Source organism: Lepisma saccharinum, chromosome 21, assembly GCF_977018435.1.
Source record: "Lepisma saccharinum chromosome 21, izLepSacc3.1, whole genome shotgun sequence".
In the NCBI taxonomy this organism is placed as follows: Eukaryota; Metazoa; Arthropoda; class Insecta; order Zygentoma; family Lepismatidae; genus Lepisma; species Lepisma saccharinum.
Window position 1 is genome coordinate 1901085 of NC_139249.1, and position 16203 is coordinate 1917287.

The 16203-nt window shown below is 37.8% G+C and overlaps 2 protein-coding genes across 2 annotated transcripts in view; one reads left to right on the forward strand and one right to left on the reverse strand.

The window, feature by feature from the left end:
• The first annotated feature begins 3662 nt into the window (after positions 1 to 3662).
• Positions 3663 to 3986, forward strand: LOC146004438 (uncharacterized). The gene has a single exon (XM_083143295.1). The coding sequence runs from the start codon at positions 3663 to 3665 to the stop codon at positions 3984 to 3986; it is 324 nt and encodes a 107-aa protein (XP_082999421.1).
• Positions 3987 to 5283: 1297 nt separating this feature from the next.
• LOC146004296 (uncharacterized) overlaps positions 5284 to 16203 on the reverse strand; it is a 953900-nt gene continuing 942980 nt past the window's right edge. Inside the window, exon 39 of the mRNA XM_083143016.1 lies at positions 5284 to 13648. Coding sequence (XP_082999142.1) covers positions 11430 to 13648 — 2219 coding nt within the window. The 3' untranslated portion in view covers positions 5284 to 11429. The remainder of the gene's footprint in view (positions 13649 to 16203) is intronic.

Genomic DNA, 16203 nt, shown 5'->3' on the forward strand with positions numbered 1-16203 from the left:
CTTCAACAAGAAAAGGGGGAGGCTATGCGAGTGAGTGCCAAGCCCTTGGGGGTACAAAATTATACGACTCCAAATTTTGTGTTATTTCAAGTAACTTATAGATTGTATCTTCAGTACATTTTAACTTTTGTAAATCACAATTATGGATTTGTTAGTGTGCTCATAATACTTTATGATCATACGGATATCTCATTGTTTTTTTAGTAGCAATTTCTCTGTGTTCAATAGGCCTGTAAGGATTTCCTGTATGATTTTCTTCGGTGTTTAAATGGTTGATATTTTGCATTGCAGTGCATGAACATTGTGCGAGAGTCTCAACTCGTTAATTTATGTCTTTGTTTCCTCTACATGGAGGCATGTTAATTTCATTAGACATTGCCAATGTATTCTCATGGTATTGATATAGTATTGTGTTGTTGGTATATTTTCTGGTACTGTAAGATCTGTCTGAACAAATATAATTTAAGCCTTTCTGTCTGGCAACACCCCTTTCTAGTTCATTGCACTTTTTTACACTAAGGATTCATTCCTAAAGCCATAACGAAACACAGGAGTTGAACGAAAATAACTGAACCCGTGAACTCAGTTATTGTACCGATTTAAGGAACGGAGTCTCACCACCAAGGAAGCCAAGAAGTTCACCACACTAGAGTCTTCAAGACCCAGTAGACCAGAGCTGGATGCTAAGAAAGTCATCATTAATCTCACCAACAAGCAACTTGATGACGTTGAAACTTCCATATTGAAGAAAAGTCTCAATTTCGCTTCTACATCAACAGCCTTACCCACCGAGGACATCATTTCCAGAATTGAACAAGCAGTTAGCCGTCTCCCTCTAGAAGCCAAAAGATGAAATTTGTCATGAAGTCAGCTGGACCCTCAGGAGAGCGGTCCTACCAAAACTGAACATCACCAGAGAGAAACGAGCAGCCCTGAAATCACTCCGTTCAGACCCAAATATTGCGATTCTACCGAAAGACAAAGGTAACACAACAGTGTTACTGCCAATGCCTGCCTACCGGGAGAAGATTGCAGAACTTCTGAGTGACCAGGCATACAGAGAGCTACCGAGGGACGCCACTACATCAGTAGAGCAGAAAACAAACCGCCTCCTCAAGAAATCTGGCTTAACTGAAGACAGCTCATGGCAGCCAGCCTCATAGATTGTATGTCGTACCAAAAATCCACAAGTGGGTGTCCCCCTAAGACCCATTGTCAGTGCTATAGGCAGCCCACTTCACATCCCTGGTTCAATCTCTCGACGGACAATGTGAACATCACATCAAGAACTGCACTGAATTCCTCCAGGAACTTAAGAAACACAAGATCTTCCAAAACGACCTTCTCGTCAGTTTTGATGTTGTCTCCCTGTTCACCAGAGTCCCAGTGAAAGACACACTGGAACTTCTAGGAAGCTACTTTCCACCACACATAGTTAATATCTTCTGCCACTCGCTCACTTCCACATATTTCCTCTACAACAGGAAATATTACAAAGAAAGTGATGGAGTTGCCATTGGTTCACCACTCTCACTGGCGGTCGCGAATTTGTACATGGTACATTTTGAACATGAAGCACTGAAAGACTCTCCAACCAACCTTCCGGTTTCTACAAATATGTGGATGACACTTTCGTCATTTAGCCACATGGACGACTGCCATTACACAGTATCCTGGATTTCCTGAACAACTGGCATTCTAACATTCAGTTCACCATGAAGATAGAGGAAGTTGGCTGCTTCCCATTCCTGGACACCCTAATCTGCCGCAAACCAAATGGCATCCTCGAACATAGTGTGCATAGAAAACCCATGCACACCAACCTGTACCTAAATGCCAATAGCTTCCATCATAAAGCACAGCATCTAGCCGTTCTGAACACTTGCCTACAGGTCAGTAAACCATTTCGAACCAGGAGAATCTAGTCGGAATTCACTCATCTCAGAACCATGCTTCAGCAGAATGGATACCACATCAGATATATAAACAGGGCGATCAACAAGGCAGTTTCATCTCAGCAGAGACCAACCACGGACAACAGTGCGGTCCTTGGCCGATTCTTCACAACCCAGAGAAGCTGAACATGAGGACGAGGCCCATACAAGAACCGATTCTGCACCGCACAGCCCCTCCACCGACACAGGACAGGAACGCCCCACTACAACAGTTCTACCATTCGTCGGACACACATCCAGGAAGTTGAGCAGAGTTCTAGCCAGGCACAGAGTGAAGACCATTCGCAGACTGCCACTGAAAACCAAGGCTCCATTCAGTAAAAGATGACCTGGAGCTCCAGATTCCAGTATATACAGCGTGTCCACGCTAGAGGGATCGAGAAATAAAATTTAAAACCAGATAAGGATATTGCTGTATTTTTCATATGACAGGAAAGGGAAACTCTCCGAGATTGTGCAACACTGTTTTCAGACAGCTACACGGTCACGCATGCGCGTCAATAGCTTTTGTCTCGAAAGGAAGCCAGGCGCCATTCAGTAGTCGATCGCGCAGTGGAAAACATGTGGACACCGCAACAGAAAGTTCAGTGCGTGTTATGGCTAGCAGAAGAGAAATCTGTTACTCGGGTTCAATGCCGTGTTCGTCGTACGTGGAATGTGGATCCACCTGGTCATAAAGCGATTCTCCAATGGGACAGAACACTCCGAGAAACAGGTTCTTTACTACTGCAAACCGGCAAACATGCGAAAGTGTCTGTGAATGAGGCAACAATCGAACGGCATTTGCAAGGAGTCCAAGGAAGTCTATCCGAAGAGCTAGTTCCGAACTTCAAATTCCTAGATCGACTATTCACAAGGTCTTACACAAGCGACTCCATTTGACTGCTTACAAGATCGAGCTTCATCACCTCATAAAGCCAAATGATCGTCCGCTTAGGGCACATTTTGCAGCTGAAATGCTTCTGCGAATTGAAAATGACAACTCGTATCTGGACAAGTTTTCTGGGATGAAGCAACCTTTCATTTATGCGGCAAAATCAATAGGCACAACTGCCGGATATGGGGTTCAGAGATTCCCCATGTTATTCACGAACATGAGAGAGACACGCCTAAAGTGAATGTCTGGTGTGGATTGACGAGGAACTCTGTCATTGGACCATTCTTCTTCTTAGAGGCTACAGTCACAGGACATGTTGCAGAACTTCGCCATAGACCAATTTCCCCCAGGATCGATTTTCCAGCAAGATGGAGCACCGGCCCATTATCATCAACAGGTGCGTGACTTCTTGGATGAACGTTTCCCCGATATGTGGATCGGAAGAGAAGGACCCCTTGCCTGGCCACCCAGGTCACCCGATTTGACCCTTTGGATTTTTTTTTTTCTGGGGATATGTTAAGGATTTGTTTATCAAGGAGACAGACCAAGAAATTTGCAGGAACTGAGGGGCCACATCACAAATGCAGTAGCGCTTGTGACTCCCCAAATGCTAGAGAACACTTGGCGGGAAGTTGAATACCGTTTAGATGTGTGCAGAGCCACCAAAGGTGCACATATCGAGTTGCATTGAACATCATCTGAAACTCAGTGAGTTTTGTATCAAGTAAGAGTAAAAGTTTATGTTACCAATACATTCTGTTCACTATCACTATCTGTTCATTATCACTTATTTCTCGATCCCTCTAGCGTGGACATCCTGTATAGGCCAAATGGGACACACCATTGAACAGCGACGCAGTGAACATCAGCGCAACATCAGATTATTCCAACCAGAAAAGTCAAGACTTGCGGAACACAGAATCACCGAGGGACACAGGATTTTATTTGTCGACACCAAAATAATAGCCAAATGTGCCGGGTACTGGGACCGACGAGTAAAAGAAGCCATAGCCATATCACGGGAAAGCAGCAATCTCAACAGGGATGTGGGACTCCAGCTCAGTCACGCCTGGAACCCACTCCTCCGTAAAAACTACACCAGAATCCAGAGCAAGCCAATAGGAAGACAGCATCCAAGCTCCGCCCCATCATAGTCGTGTATATAACCCTACACTGGTCTCCATCTTTTACATTCCCTAACGATGAGAGCAATGTATGCGCTCGAAACGGAAGCTAATGCCGACTAAACCTGGCTGGTAACCCGAGAACACTTGTTCGAATCACGTCGCCAGGAAATCTACAATTCCTATTGTGCATTGTTGTCTGTTATGCATGCCCTCAACAACAGCTTCTGCTGCACAGATCCATCCAAAAGTGCAGAACTCTAGCTGGGGAAGCGATTTCCATGCACACAAAGGTATCTGTGTTACGTTGGTTGCCATGGCATTACTGATTAGGCTGCCAGCCTTTGCCATTACAAGACTGCAGAGATACGGGCAGACAAAGCAACCTGTTGCACTTCCCTTCAAGTGAACTTAGTGCAGATTGTTACTAAGGATCGCCACAAAATCTCCATAATGCATATTCAGATTTCAAATTGTCTGATATCCATTTTGGATGCAACAGATAATCTGGATATCTGAATGTATGGAGAATTCGATATCCAGATAACTGGGATATCTGTATAATTAAAATATCCAGATATCTGAATATAACAGATTTGATTAAGTATTTGTGGAAAGTATGTACAGTGAAATACAAAAATAATGAATAAAAGAATATGTGAATAGCCCATAAAATGAATAAACAATAAAACTGTCTTCGGATAATCTGAATATCGTATATCCAGATATCAGAATATCTGATATCCATATATTTGAAATCTGGGTAGAAAATTATCCAGATTTGGCCATCTGTAATTTTTACCCACATCATTTCCTTATGGTCACTTTTAAGAGAAATATGAATCCATTTCATAAAAATCCCATTTTCACATTGGAAAGATGAAGATAAGAAGGATATTTATGTTGCATTTTATGTTACCCTATTTTTACCCCACTAGCCCTTCACCTAATTCTAGAGCTGCCACCTGCAAAAAACAGATAAGACTGAAAGAAAATAACCACAGAGTAATTAAATTGAAGGGATGATACATGAAATAGATTAAAAACAAATGAAACAGCTATACTAGAAATAAGCATCAGAAGCTGAACTGTAAAACAGATTGCTTAACACAAATTGTGGAGGTCTCTGTGAGTTGTAGTCAACGTAACTCTGACTTACAACTGTGCTACAAATCACCCCACCCCACAGTTGTTTGGTCTATGAGAGCTGCATGTGGTTTTTCTACCCATTCAATCAGACACCCACTCCTAGCTAGTACCTTTCAGCAAGATGCCTGATAAATAAAGGAAAAGCCATTTTAATTATAATTCATTTATTTAAACTTGAAACAACTTTACTTATTCTTAATTGGAAACTCTGTCATCTCTTCAACATAATAATATTTTACACTCTTTACAAATATGCGACACTTCGTTTTCCCACAACATGTACCATTGCTTGATATATACTGTACACCTCTGTCAACAAAATGTGTAAAAAATCTGCTTATAAAACCCACAGTTGATTGTACAGCAGTGCAATGACCGTTAAGAGTCAGCACAGAACAACGAGAACAAGTTAGCAACACTTCTTTATTTTTTAAATGCGAAACATGTAGAAACTGATTGGTCTGGAACATCCAAAATCACTTTCCATTATCTTCTAGAGACCTATCACCCTACGTTTTTATGTGCAATAAAATACAGGTATTTCAATATTAAAAAGATATGCTTAAGCTGTACAATAATAGCAAGACATTGGATTAGCAGGTAACAAAAAATCTTTCTGCTCATAATAAAAAAATATTACAGCACAAAAATTAGGCTGCATTTTTTTTGACATTATTCATTGTTAAATATACTATGTGACTCAAATTAAGAGCATATTTCAACATGGTGCAAACATTGACATAGGATATGTTTCAAAGAACAAGATGTGAACTTGAGTGATAGAAAAGAGTACTAAACATTCAAAAGCCTAGTAAAAGACATTTTGCATGGAAAAGGTTCTTTACAAATATAAGCAGTAAAACATTTATTTACAATAAATATCCACCTTTTATATTTTCAAATGTACTTCGATTTTACAAAAGTATAATGCAAGACTGGTAGGTGTGTATGAGTACGGCTTGAAACGTATTTAAGCATCTTTTTACAATGAAAGACAGTTACAAAAGTTTGATTGATAGATGAAGGAATTGACACATCTGCATTGTTTTCTTTTTTCATGTAATTCTCACACAATAGTACTATACACTAAAATTTACAAAAGGTAAAAATATTCTAGCTAAAATCACTGGTGTGTTTTTGTGTAATACAAATATGAATCACATGTATTTAAAATATGAATTGACAATCTTAGTTTTTTTTTCTGAACAAATGATGTAGTTGGGGGTTTGTCTGGTTGCATTCTTTATAAACATTTCAGGAAATACGGCAATTATCTTAACTACAATTACTTTAATTGACCAGAAAACATGTTGCAACCATTGTATTTTTATCTACAGGGCGAATAAAAATGTTTATGTAAAATTAATATCAATAATCAGGCAAAACTATGCAACAATGTTAACAAATAGATGAAGAAATTCGGGACCTCAATTGAAAATATGTCTTATTACACTGAATTAATTTTATACAGTGTTTATTCTCCCATTACTGAAAACAGAAACAGTAATAGTAGTAAGTAAAATAATAATTGTGTTCTTTTGATTGAAAAGAAGGGAAAAATATTGTAGTTTTTAACTTTCAAATCACTTGAGCAATTTCAAAGTGACATAAATAAATGCAATAATATATTTTGTAAATCAAATGCTGCACACTGTATACTTCAGTGAAAGCAGTCGTATTGAGCCACGTGTAAACCTATTCAAAGCTTAGTGGTTACAAAACTTGTCTTGTAGCATCTTACAAAGTGGCATAGAGGTCTACTTTTTCAGCATCATGCGAGTTTCTGATATGGTATGATATATCTTTAAAGATTAAACTGCATTGATAACATTAATTCCGCAATATAATGGAGAAATATTTAAAAATATATATTTTTATTATATAAATAAATAAAAATATACGGTAATAGTCAATTACTTATGCAAACGTTTCTCTCCTTCGTCGATATCATATATCGACGAAGGAGACTCATGTTAGCGTAAGTAATTGACTATTACCTTATATTTTTATTTATTTTTATATAATAAAAACATATATTTTTAATATTTGTTATAAGTGAGTAATTCACACAAAATTAAAATATGAATATATATTGGAAAGTACAATTATAGTGAATATATTTATACCCAACACAAGAACTACAAGTATCTTACATTTTCATAAATAAGAGGATGGGAAATGAGGTCATTCTATCTAAAATTTCATGAAATAAATTACAATAATGTACAAAGGACAATGACAGTCTCTGATATGTAAATTCCAGTGAAGTACTTGGTATTTGTAACTGATTTTATTAATTTAATAATGATATAACCACAGAGTGATCGGCACAAAAATAACACATACATCAAGTGGAAGAGAAAATGCTTAGAGAGAATATCCATTTTAAGTCTATTTTATGCACATATAGGCTGATTGAGAGTTGTCTACAGCTTAAAATGGGATCCAAAGCATTGAAATATGTCATTGGGGATATGTTGTAGGAAACAATGCTCTTATCTGTTGCATGAAACAAAGCATAGCACAAGGGAACACACAAGAAGATTTTTGATATGAACTTGAGAAGAATTGAAACAACAGAAGAGAAAATCACAGTAGGAAGAAAGGAAATGAAAGAAAATGGGATGCAATTATCAAGATTATTTGTTTCATCTGTTTTAAACGTTTATATGCACCTACACAAATACAACTGCTTGTTCCATGATTCTAAACCAATTAAAATGCCTCCCCGATGACATAGTGATACAATTATCGCCTTGTATTCAAGGGGTTCGGTGTTCCAATACATGGTGGAGGCACATAATGGTTCAGATCCCACTTTAAAGGTATGTTCAGTCCTGATTAGCCTATTTGTGTATAAAGTGGACATAACAAACTTTCAAAACTAATTAAATAGAACACAATAAGCAATAAGTAAGAAGTAAATAAAGAGCACATAGAGTAAAATGTTGATGTGATATATGCATTTAAAAATGCAATAAAATGTATATGTTAAACAAGCACAAACAGAAACAAACAAAAAAAAAAAACACCTTTGGCATGCTTGTGGTAGCAGGTACCATATTAAGAAGGGAGTGAAGGCACTGTTCTTTAAGAAATTAAGTAAAGGATATCATGTCAGACTAAACAATAGTTAAAACATATTTAACACTCCTCTTTGAGAGAAAGCTATATTACTGCATCATAAAATTATTGCTCATATACTCATTTCTTAAATGACATTCTGTCACAGTACAATATACGAATTACACAATTCAGACTCCACTTCTAATTATAAATAAAACTATACAATTTAAAAGAAATACACGTATGTTACCGTTTCTTCACATGGAAATTAAGAACAACAAAAAGTAATACAGTAATAAATAAGTTTTCTGATCTTTGGCTTTCCTAAAGCCAGAAAATTTGTGAAATAAAAAATACAAACTTAAGAATAAGCCAAATATCACATTTGCTGTATTCATGATTGATATGTGTCGCATGCACACTTCCACGTCTACATATATTTGAACAAATTCTCATAATAATTTCCTTCTTCACAACAATAATTGTGCGTTTAATTCAACTCGGATGTCGCTCATTAACACTTCATCAGAATCTATTTTGCACTTGTTTACAAAACAATAACAGCAATGAAACGAAAATGTCTAAAGCAATCTGTGATATTCCAATGTGGAACCTTCTACAACACATGTCATAAAGCTTGAAGTACACCTAACAATTTGCACACCAATTTTCTGTAAACAAACAAAACATTAACTCCTCCCAATCCCAGTTCTACGCTCTCTGTGTCAAAGGTCACAGATATTATTTCTCTAAATCTTTATCCTTTTAAATCTATTATTTTCATTCCAAATAAAATAACCATTTGCACATATAAGACAAGATGTTGGCTGAAGATATTTGGAATAGAATTTTTGCTTGAAAGAGCAAAACAAGATTACTTCTGCGAGTGTCATTATAACAGAAAAAATATTAATGTTTCATGCACACTATATGTTTAAAATTTTTGCACGATTTAACTAATTGATCAGTTTGCTGGTTTCAATGGAACAATAACCTTATATAGAGAAATACCTCAGCAGAAGTAAAAAGAAAATTCTACACAAGGTACAGCTTTACCCACCCTGGGAATCAAACGAAGTCTGTCAATGGTTCTTATGTAATTTTTAGGAGTAACATCAATTGTATGTTTTATGGGGTCATGTGATTATATATAATGCAGGAAATGTAAAATTAGTGAAGTTGGAGTTCCGTTGCAAATGATTAAAACATTACATTAAGTTTATAGAGTAGAAATGGGAAAACAATAGCTTAAATATCAACAGAACAACTACAAAGACTACATACGATTGTCACCTTACATTTCTCAAATAGATGAAAAATGAAATAGTCATAAACCAGAGAAGAATGACTTCTCCTCGGAATTATCTAACAAATAATTAACCTGCTCATTGATTTCTATGTCCAAATTTCTGCACATCAATGGTAATTTCATTAAACAATGAAATTTGCAAGAATGCATTACATTGATATAATCTGTGAGACTAGTGTGATGATAGAAAATGCAATGGGATAAAGATAGTATGTATCTCAATTTAGTGTTCAAATATGATGTGCTTCTTTTTAAGGATAGATATTATTTTATCCCTGAGCTTGTAAAAACAATAATAATAAATTAAACATACCTGAAATGTATGTATAGGAAGAGTTATAACGTGGAAATTGGGAAATAACTTTACGAGAATACATTATAAGAACCTTAAACTACATTACATGACTACATGTTTGGTATTATTCCCCTACATGTCATACTGTATTATGTTTAATGTTAAACAGTATGGCCGAAATGCACAAAATGTAAAGAAAGTAAAAATGAAGAGAGAAAATAATGTACATTTTTTTGTGCAATACTAGACAGACAAAGCAAAATGACATATTTGGAAAGTACTACTCATAAATATGTTTTTAAAACATACAATTCGACACATAAATTCCTATTTTCATATTAAAAGCCATTGCAGAATGAAATTAGAAGATGTGTACATCTCCCATGCATGTTTCTTGTACATACGTTATTTCAGGTAGTGGATCATAGATGGCACCATTGCTTATTGCACATAAAGTAGGACATGCACTTTCCTTCACAGCTGCGAGGCTTAGATGTTTTAAGTTTCATACGAGAAAACTCCAGTAGTGTGTAGCAATAAACAAGACAACACTTTAAGCTTTGGTACTAAAAATAAAAAGGGTAAGGAAAATATATAAGTTTCTGTCATCATGCTCCATAATAGGACAATTCCACATCAAGAGAGAATAATTTTTCATAGTTAAAAATACATATAAATATAAAAGCTTATGTATGTGTACTCATGATCAAAGAGGATAAACTGATTATTTTGAAAAAAAAAAAATAAGCTTTGATTCACCATGTTGAGATATGCACTGATGTTAGAAAGTATAAAATAAAGAGTCACATAAGAAAATACTTTCGTACATTTCATAGAAATTCATAAACGTGTTTCAACTTTCTTAAAATAAATCCTTTCACTTCATATCACTCCTTCACTTCATTGCTGCAACACAGTGGTTTATGTACATGTATATATTTATATGTGTATATATATATTTTAAAACCTTGCTTTTCCTGGTGAAAAGCATTTCCAACTATCGCATGATCTTAAGATTTTGTAGTTTTCAAAAAAATACCATCATCTTAGCAACTTCACAAATTGCCCCCCTTAGATGAACCATTCCTGTACAGAAGATAAATTACATTTCACACAACTTAACTCATGCAACGAGTTACTTCAGGCAATATTAACCTCACCAGGAAATAACATGCAAATATTTCTTTTAACATGTTAAAAAAAACACTATTAGATTATTTCAGCAGTGCCCAACATTCATATTTGTTCCATTTCACGTAGTAATTACACTTTGCACAATAAATAAGAACTGTTCATATGTAACAATGTAGTGTTGTTCGTTTGTGTTTGGATGCATATTTGACAATGACAACAATGGCTGGAAGGAAGGAAATTTTTTTGGCAGATAAAATTACACGCACACACACACATATGAAAGACAAGACAGTCCAGAAGAACTGTTTTATGCTTATTGTACGAGATGAAAGAGGAAGATGAAAGATCAACTGATTAAAAATGAATAATGTTCTCTTACTTTGCACACACTTGTTCTTTTGTATCTACTTTTAAGTATCTTGTAATATCTATTTTTTTAAATATCACAGAAAGTTTCTGACTAGACTTGGGCAAATGTTTCTCATTTGTTCAATAATTCATCTATATGTAACCTGAGTTCTCATTTCCACATTTTAAATTTTTTCAACGAGACCTTCTTCAGCTTGGAAACTGTGGACTTTAGGTCTCCCTCCCGTTCATCGTCACTTAGAGTTTCACCCTCACTGTGCACTTCCCGATGTGGCAAAGTTTTTTCCGTCGAGGTGCTTAGTTTCGCAGTAAGTGTTCGACTGTGAGATGCCGTAGGATCACTTAGCGCCTCTTGCACCGGAAGTTTCTCCTTTCCTGCTTTCAGTCCCTTGCTGAGTTTCTCCAGAGTCGCCGTACGGAGATTTGTGGTGCGTTTTCTGGTGGGTGGAGTCACTTCATCTCGTTCGCGTAGAATGAAACGTCCAATGGTTTGCCAGTGTGCCTGCGTACTGTACACATTTTCTTCATCGCCAAGTACACGCTGTTGGCGCCTACTTAAAGAACCCCACTCGAGCTCCTCGACGAGAACAAAATGGTTTGGATCTTCCATTCTACGAGCTTTCACGAGAGCCTGCGTCAGAACATCCTGAGCCGAACTGTTCAATGGCACTTTAAGAATGGCATACGGTATTTCAGGTGACACATTGTACACACAAACAAGGAACGTATCGTGATCTTCCCAAGTCCGCACATCACCACCGCTACCAGAACGATTTTCTCGACCCGACGTGCTCCGAATCGACGACAACCATGCTCGGCTACTTGGATCGTCACCCATTCTTTTCAAGATGAACCTCCCTTCCCCTTGCCACTGGGCTTGTGCTTGCAACGGACACTCTTGCAGATCAAGTACTCTCTGCGTGGCCGGCATGTCACGGTCCTTTTTCTCCCAACTACGCGCTACTTCTTCCACTAGCACAAAGTCATGTAATCGATCAGCACCCAAACCAGCTTTCTGCAATGCTTGCAGTATCACTTCCTGAGATGTACTTTCTTGTGTAATCTTAAGAATGGTATACGGCTCATCAGGAACCACGCAATACACCATGAGGAAGAACATACGCCTTTTAAGGGTTACTGCTGGGCAAATTGTCTCTTTTATTTCAGGGATGTACTCTTTGCTTTTCAATCTTCCCCTGGAAGAATGAATGTCGCCATTTTCTAACGTGCTAAAGTCCAAACTCTCCTCTTCCATTCGGGAATACACGAAAAGCGTAGAGAGCTGAAGAGGTTGGTTCTGAGGCGAACGCAGCCTAACGTGCCTGTAGCCAGCTCGCAGGCACTTGAGAGGCATCACTCGCTGTCCGATTAAATGGTTTGTGCTTACGTCAATTACATTGAACCGTATAAATGCCAAGTCTCTGAACATGATTTGGAAAAAGAAAGTATCATTCCAAATAGGGTTCAGGGCATTCCTTTGCACAATTTTTGTCTTTTGTTTATTGCAATCTACAGGAATGCCGACTATTTCAACTTCTACGAAGGTACTTGCTGTAAAATTGGTTTGGCACACGTACTGTCCTGACACCACCGTAAGAAGAAGATGAACGGAATGAAGACCGTCGAATTCTTTGTCCCAAGGATTGAACCTACGATACATCATGTGACTTCGGTCCCACATAACATCAGGTTTGCACACGTACCCGCACCGACCGTTCTGCTCAAACATCGCCGTGTTCAAGTGCAATGCTGCATCCTCCGTCTGATAGTTAAGCGCCACCATTTGTATCCCAAATGCCCAAAACGTGAGTGGGTTGAAATTGGAGGAGTCGATCCGCATTCCTGCAGGATACGTTCTCATGAGCTGAGTCTCTGTGTGTGCTATGAGGGCTAGCGCTTGCTTCCGGCACAGTTTCTTGGCGGTGTTCTCGTTGAGAGAACAGCACTGATAACAAGGGTGGTTAGCATTAGGCCTCTTGCCAAACTGGTGCTCTGTGGATGCTGTCGACGTTGACGTAGGCGTTCCTGGAGCACTGGAACCGATTCCGGTTGGAGTCACACCGCCTTTCTTCGCCGCTGGACGTTTTCCCTTGACTGAGCTGTTAGGGCTGATGGTATTTAGACCTCGAAATTTTATAGCCTGCACGTAGATTACCATGTCCGAGAGATCTTTGTCGATCTGACTGCTCTGTTTTTTCACTTTGGGCTCCTCTACGTCTACCGGACGTTCGTCCGTCCTCGGGCGCATGCTGACACGATCTCTGAGGCTATGTGTGGATACAGAGTCTGGTCTAGAGGTGGGACCCATGGATGCTGATTTACTGATCAAGGTGCCTCCTGCTTTATCCTCCACAAATAATAAGTCTTTTTCTGGAAAAGAAAAGTTTTTTTACACTCTTATTAAACAGTGCAAGGTAAAAAATTATCCTTCATGTAATGATGCCAATAACCAATGTAGAAATATCTATTTTGAGCCATATATTATTATATGACACTAATACAGTTTGATAGATGTTACAAATTCATGAGAAAGTGATTGTACAGGGTGGAAAATAACCTTTTGCTAGGGGTCCACAGTAAAACGTAACAACAATTAAGAAATTATGGTAATACCAGAGGTTTACTACGACAATTGTGATTACAAAAACAAAATTAAAAGTTAGTATGTCCGCGGTTTGCTTCTCTCACAGCACAAAGACGATCAGGGTAGGAGCTCAGAAGATTCGCAAACAAGTCTGTATTCCATTCCATGTCACGGAGGACTTGTTCCAGATGTGCAAGAAATGTTGCCCGGGACTAGCGGTCCGGTCCTCGTTTCACTATCACCAAGAACTCAACTGCGTCCTTCAGAATAGCCCCAAAGTGCTCCTCTGCATTCAGGTCCGGTGATGCACCCGGCCATTCAGAACTGCTGAAGAAGTCAATGCCACTTCGCCGAAGAAGGTCTTGGTTTTAGCATTTGCCTTGAAACAAGGTGCTTTGTTGTGAACTAACTTTAAATTTTGTTTTTGTAACCACAATTGTCGTAGTAAACATTTGGTATTACCATAATTTCTTAATTGTTGTTACTTATTTCTGCAGATCCCTAGCAAAAGGTTATTTCCCACCCTATAATAAATAATTCCATCAAAAATACAATATTTAATTCTTCATGATGCTGTTCGTTGCATGTTGCTATCACTAGTGACCTTATCTTTTCACACTGCAAAATTATGAAATCTGCAACTATTCCATGATTCAATAATACTCTGGCACAGAAACAAATGCTTTGTGAAGTTTAAACTGTGTGTTCAATTTCGATTAAGGTATCCGAGTAGACAAAACAGCCACAGGCCGAATCTTGATCTTTAGTAAAGATGACTGACAGTCAGTTTACCTAAACTTTTGGCTGGCACTAAAGACGAGAGTGCTGACCTTCGGCTATGCAGACATAGTTTAGTGTCTCAAAATAATGCAAAAAGTTGGTAAAATAACACCGATTTTTGTAAAAAAAATGTCAGGTCCCTATGTATGGATGTCTTAAGATCAGTGTACAATCTTAAACATTCTTGGTTTTTAATGTTGTATTTTGACTATTTTCAGCACCATGAATAATAATAATAATAGAAGCATTGAACTTATAACTAACATAAATACACACACATACATAAACATACAATACTTGAGAAGTGAATAAACTGAAAGTTAGGAATGTAGATGATGATGAAGGGAGCATAAAAACTGTAAGAGAGGAAATATTCAGAATATGGAGTGAATATTACGATAAAACAGAATGAAGAGAGTGGGATTTATTTAACATAATTCCAAATACAGCATTTAACCATTTAACATTGGAATGAACTAACAGGAGATAACAACAACAATAAAGTAAAATACACATGAAAAAGTTATTATACAAGAACCTTATAAAACATGCTTGATTTGAAAGAAATGTCTGTCTGGTTTAACAGGTCAATGAATTCACTGGATAATCTGTGAAACAGGGATCACTTGACTTTGGGTGTTTTGTACGAGAGCACTAGAGGAACAGGGTGACCCCAAAATAACATGAGAGATACAGTCAATGGAGTGGAATTGGCAATTTAGAATATGAAGCTGGACAAAGCAACAGGTGCCCGTGATATGTTTCCTGAATGAAGAAAAGTCACACAGTGAATCAGATGTGGAGAATATGTAGCAAAGCCTGGAAGGATAGCAAAATAATGGCAGATAGGGAAAGAAATTGGGTCTCCTCCATAGCCAAATTGTTAGTGTCCCGGTGGGAGGTTTGGTGTTCAGCCAGCATCAGGAGGACATTTGGGGAGCTACTTCAAAATAAAAAGTAGAGGCTCCAGGCTTGAAAACCAGAAAATGGCAGCAATGGGACTCAATGCACTGACCAATGAAATGGTCTGACCCAATGAAAAACCTGCCTGGCACACCCAGACCCTCAAAGAGCTGTTGCCCCATGAAGTTTTGTTTGGGAAAGAAATATAAGGTGCCTAGTATAACCAAGATTAAGAATTTCAGAGATCTATATTTGTCCTCAGTAGATCTGAAAAAGTCTGTATAAGAGTGCTTGAAAATAACCTACGAAATGAAGTGGAAGATAAACTAGAAGAGCAGGGATCATTTCAAAAGAATCACCAGAGACAGGATTCTTGCCGCAAGTCAGTGGTGTAGCCTTCCTCAATCTAACAGGAATATTCAAACAGTACCAAGATGGCGACTACGGAAAGTGTTTGAAAGTATTCAAACATATTCCTTAATTATATCAAGAATACCATGTGTGTTCATAGGACAGCGAAATGAATAATCAGACTTGCAGATTGAAGATCAAAGCAATTAAAGATGGACAAAGCATGATGGCAGCTCAAGTCATCTGCCATTCATTATCCTCACAGACCAGACTATCAAGTAATGCAGACAAAGAAGTGGGAAGTATA

Bases quoted from the DNA above. Each gene is read 5' to 3' on its own strand.
- LOC146004438 (XM_083143295.1), top strand. From the start codon at position 3,663: ATGGGACACACCATTGAACAGCGACGCAGTGAACATCAGCGCAACATC.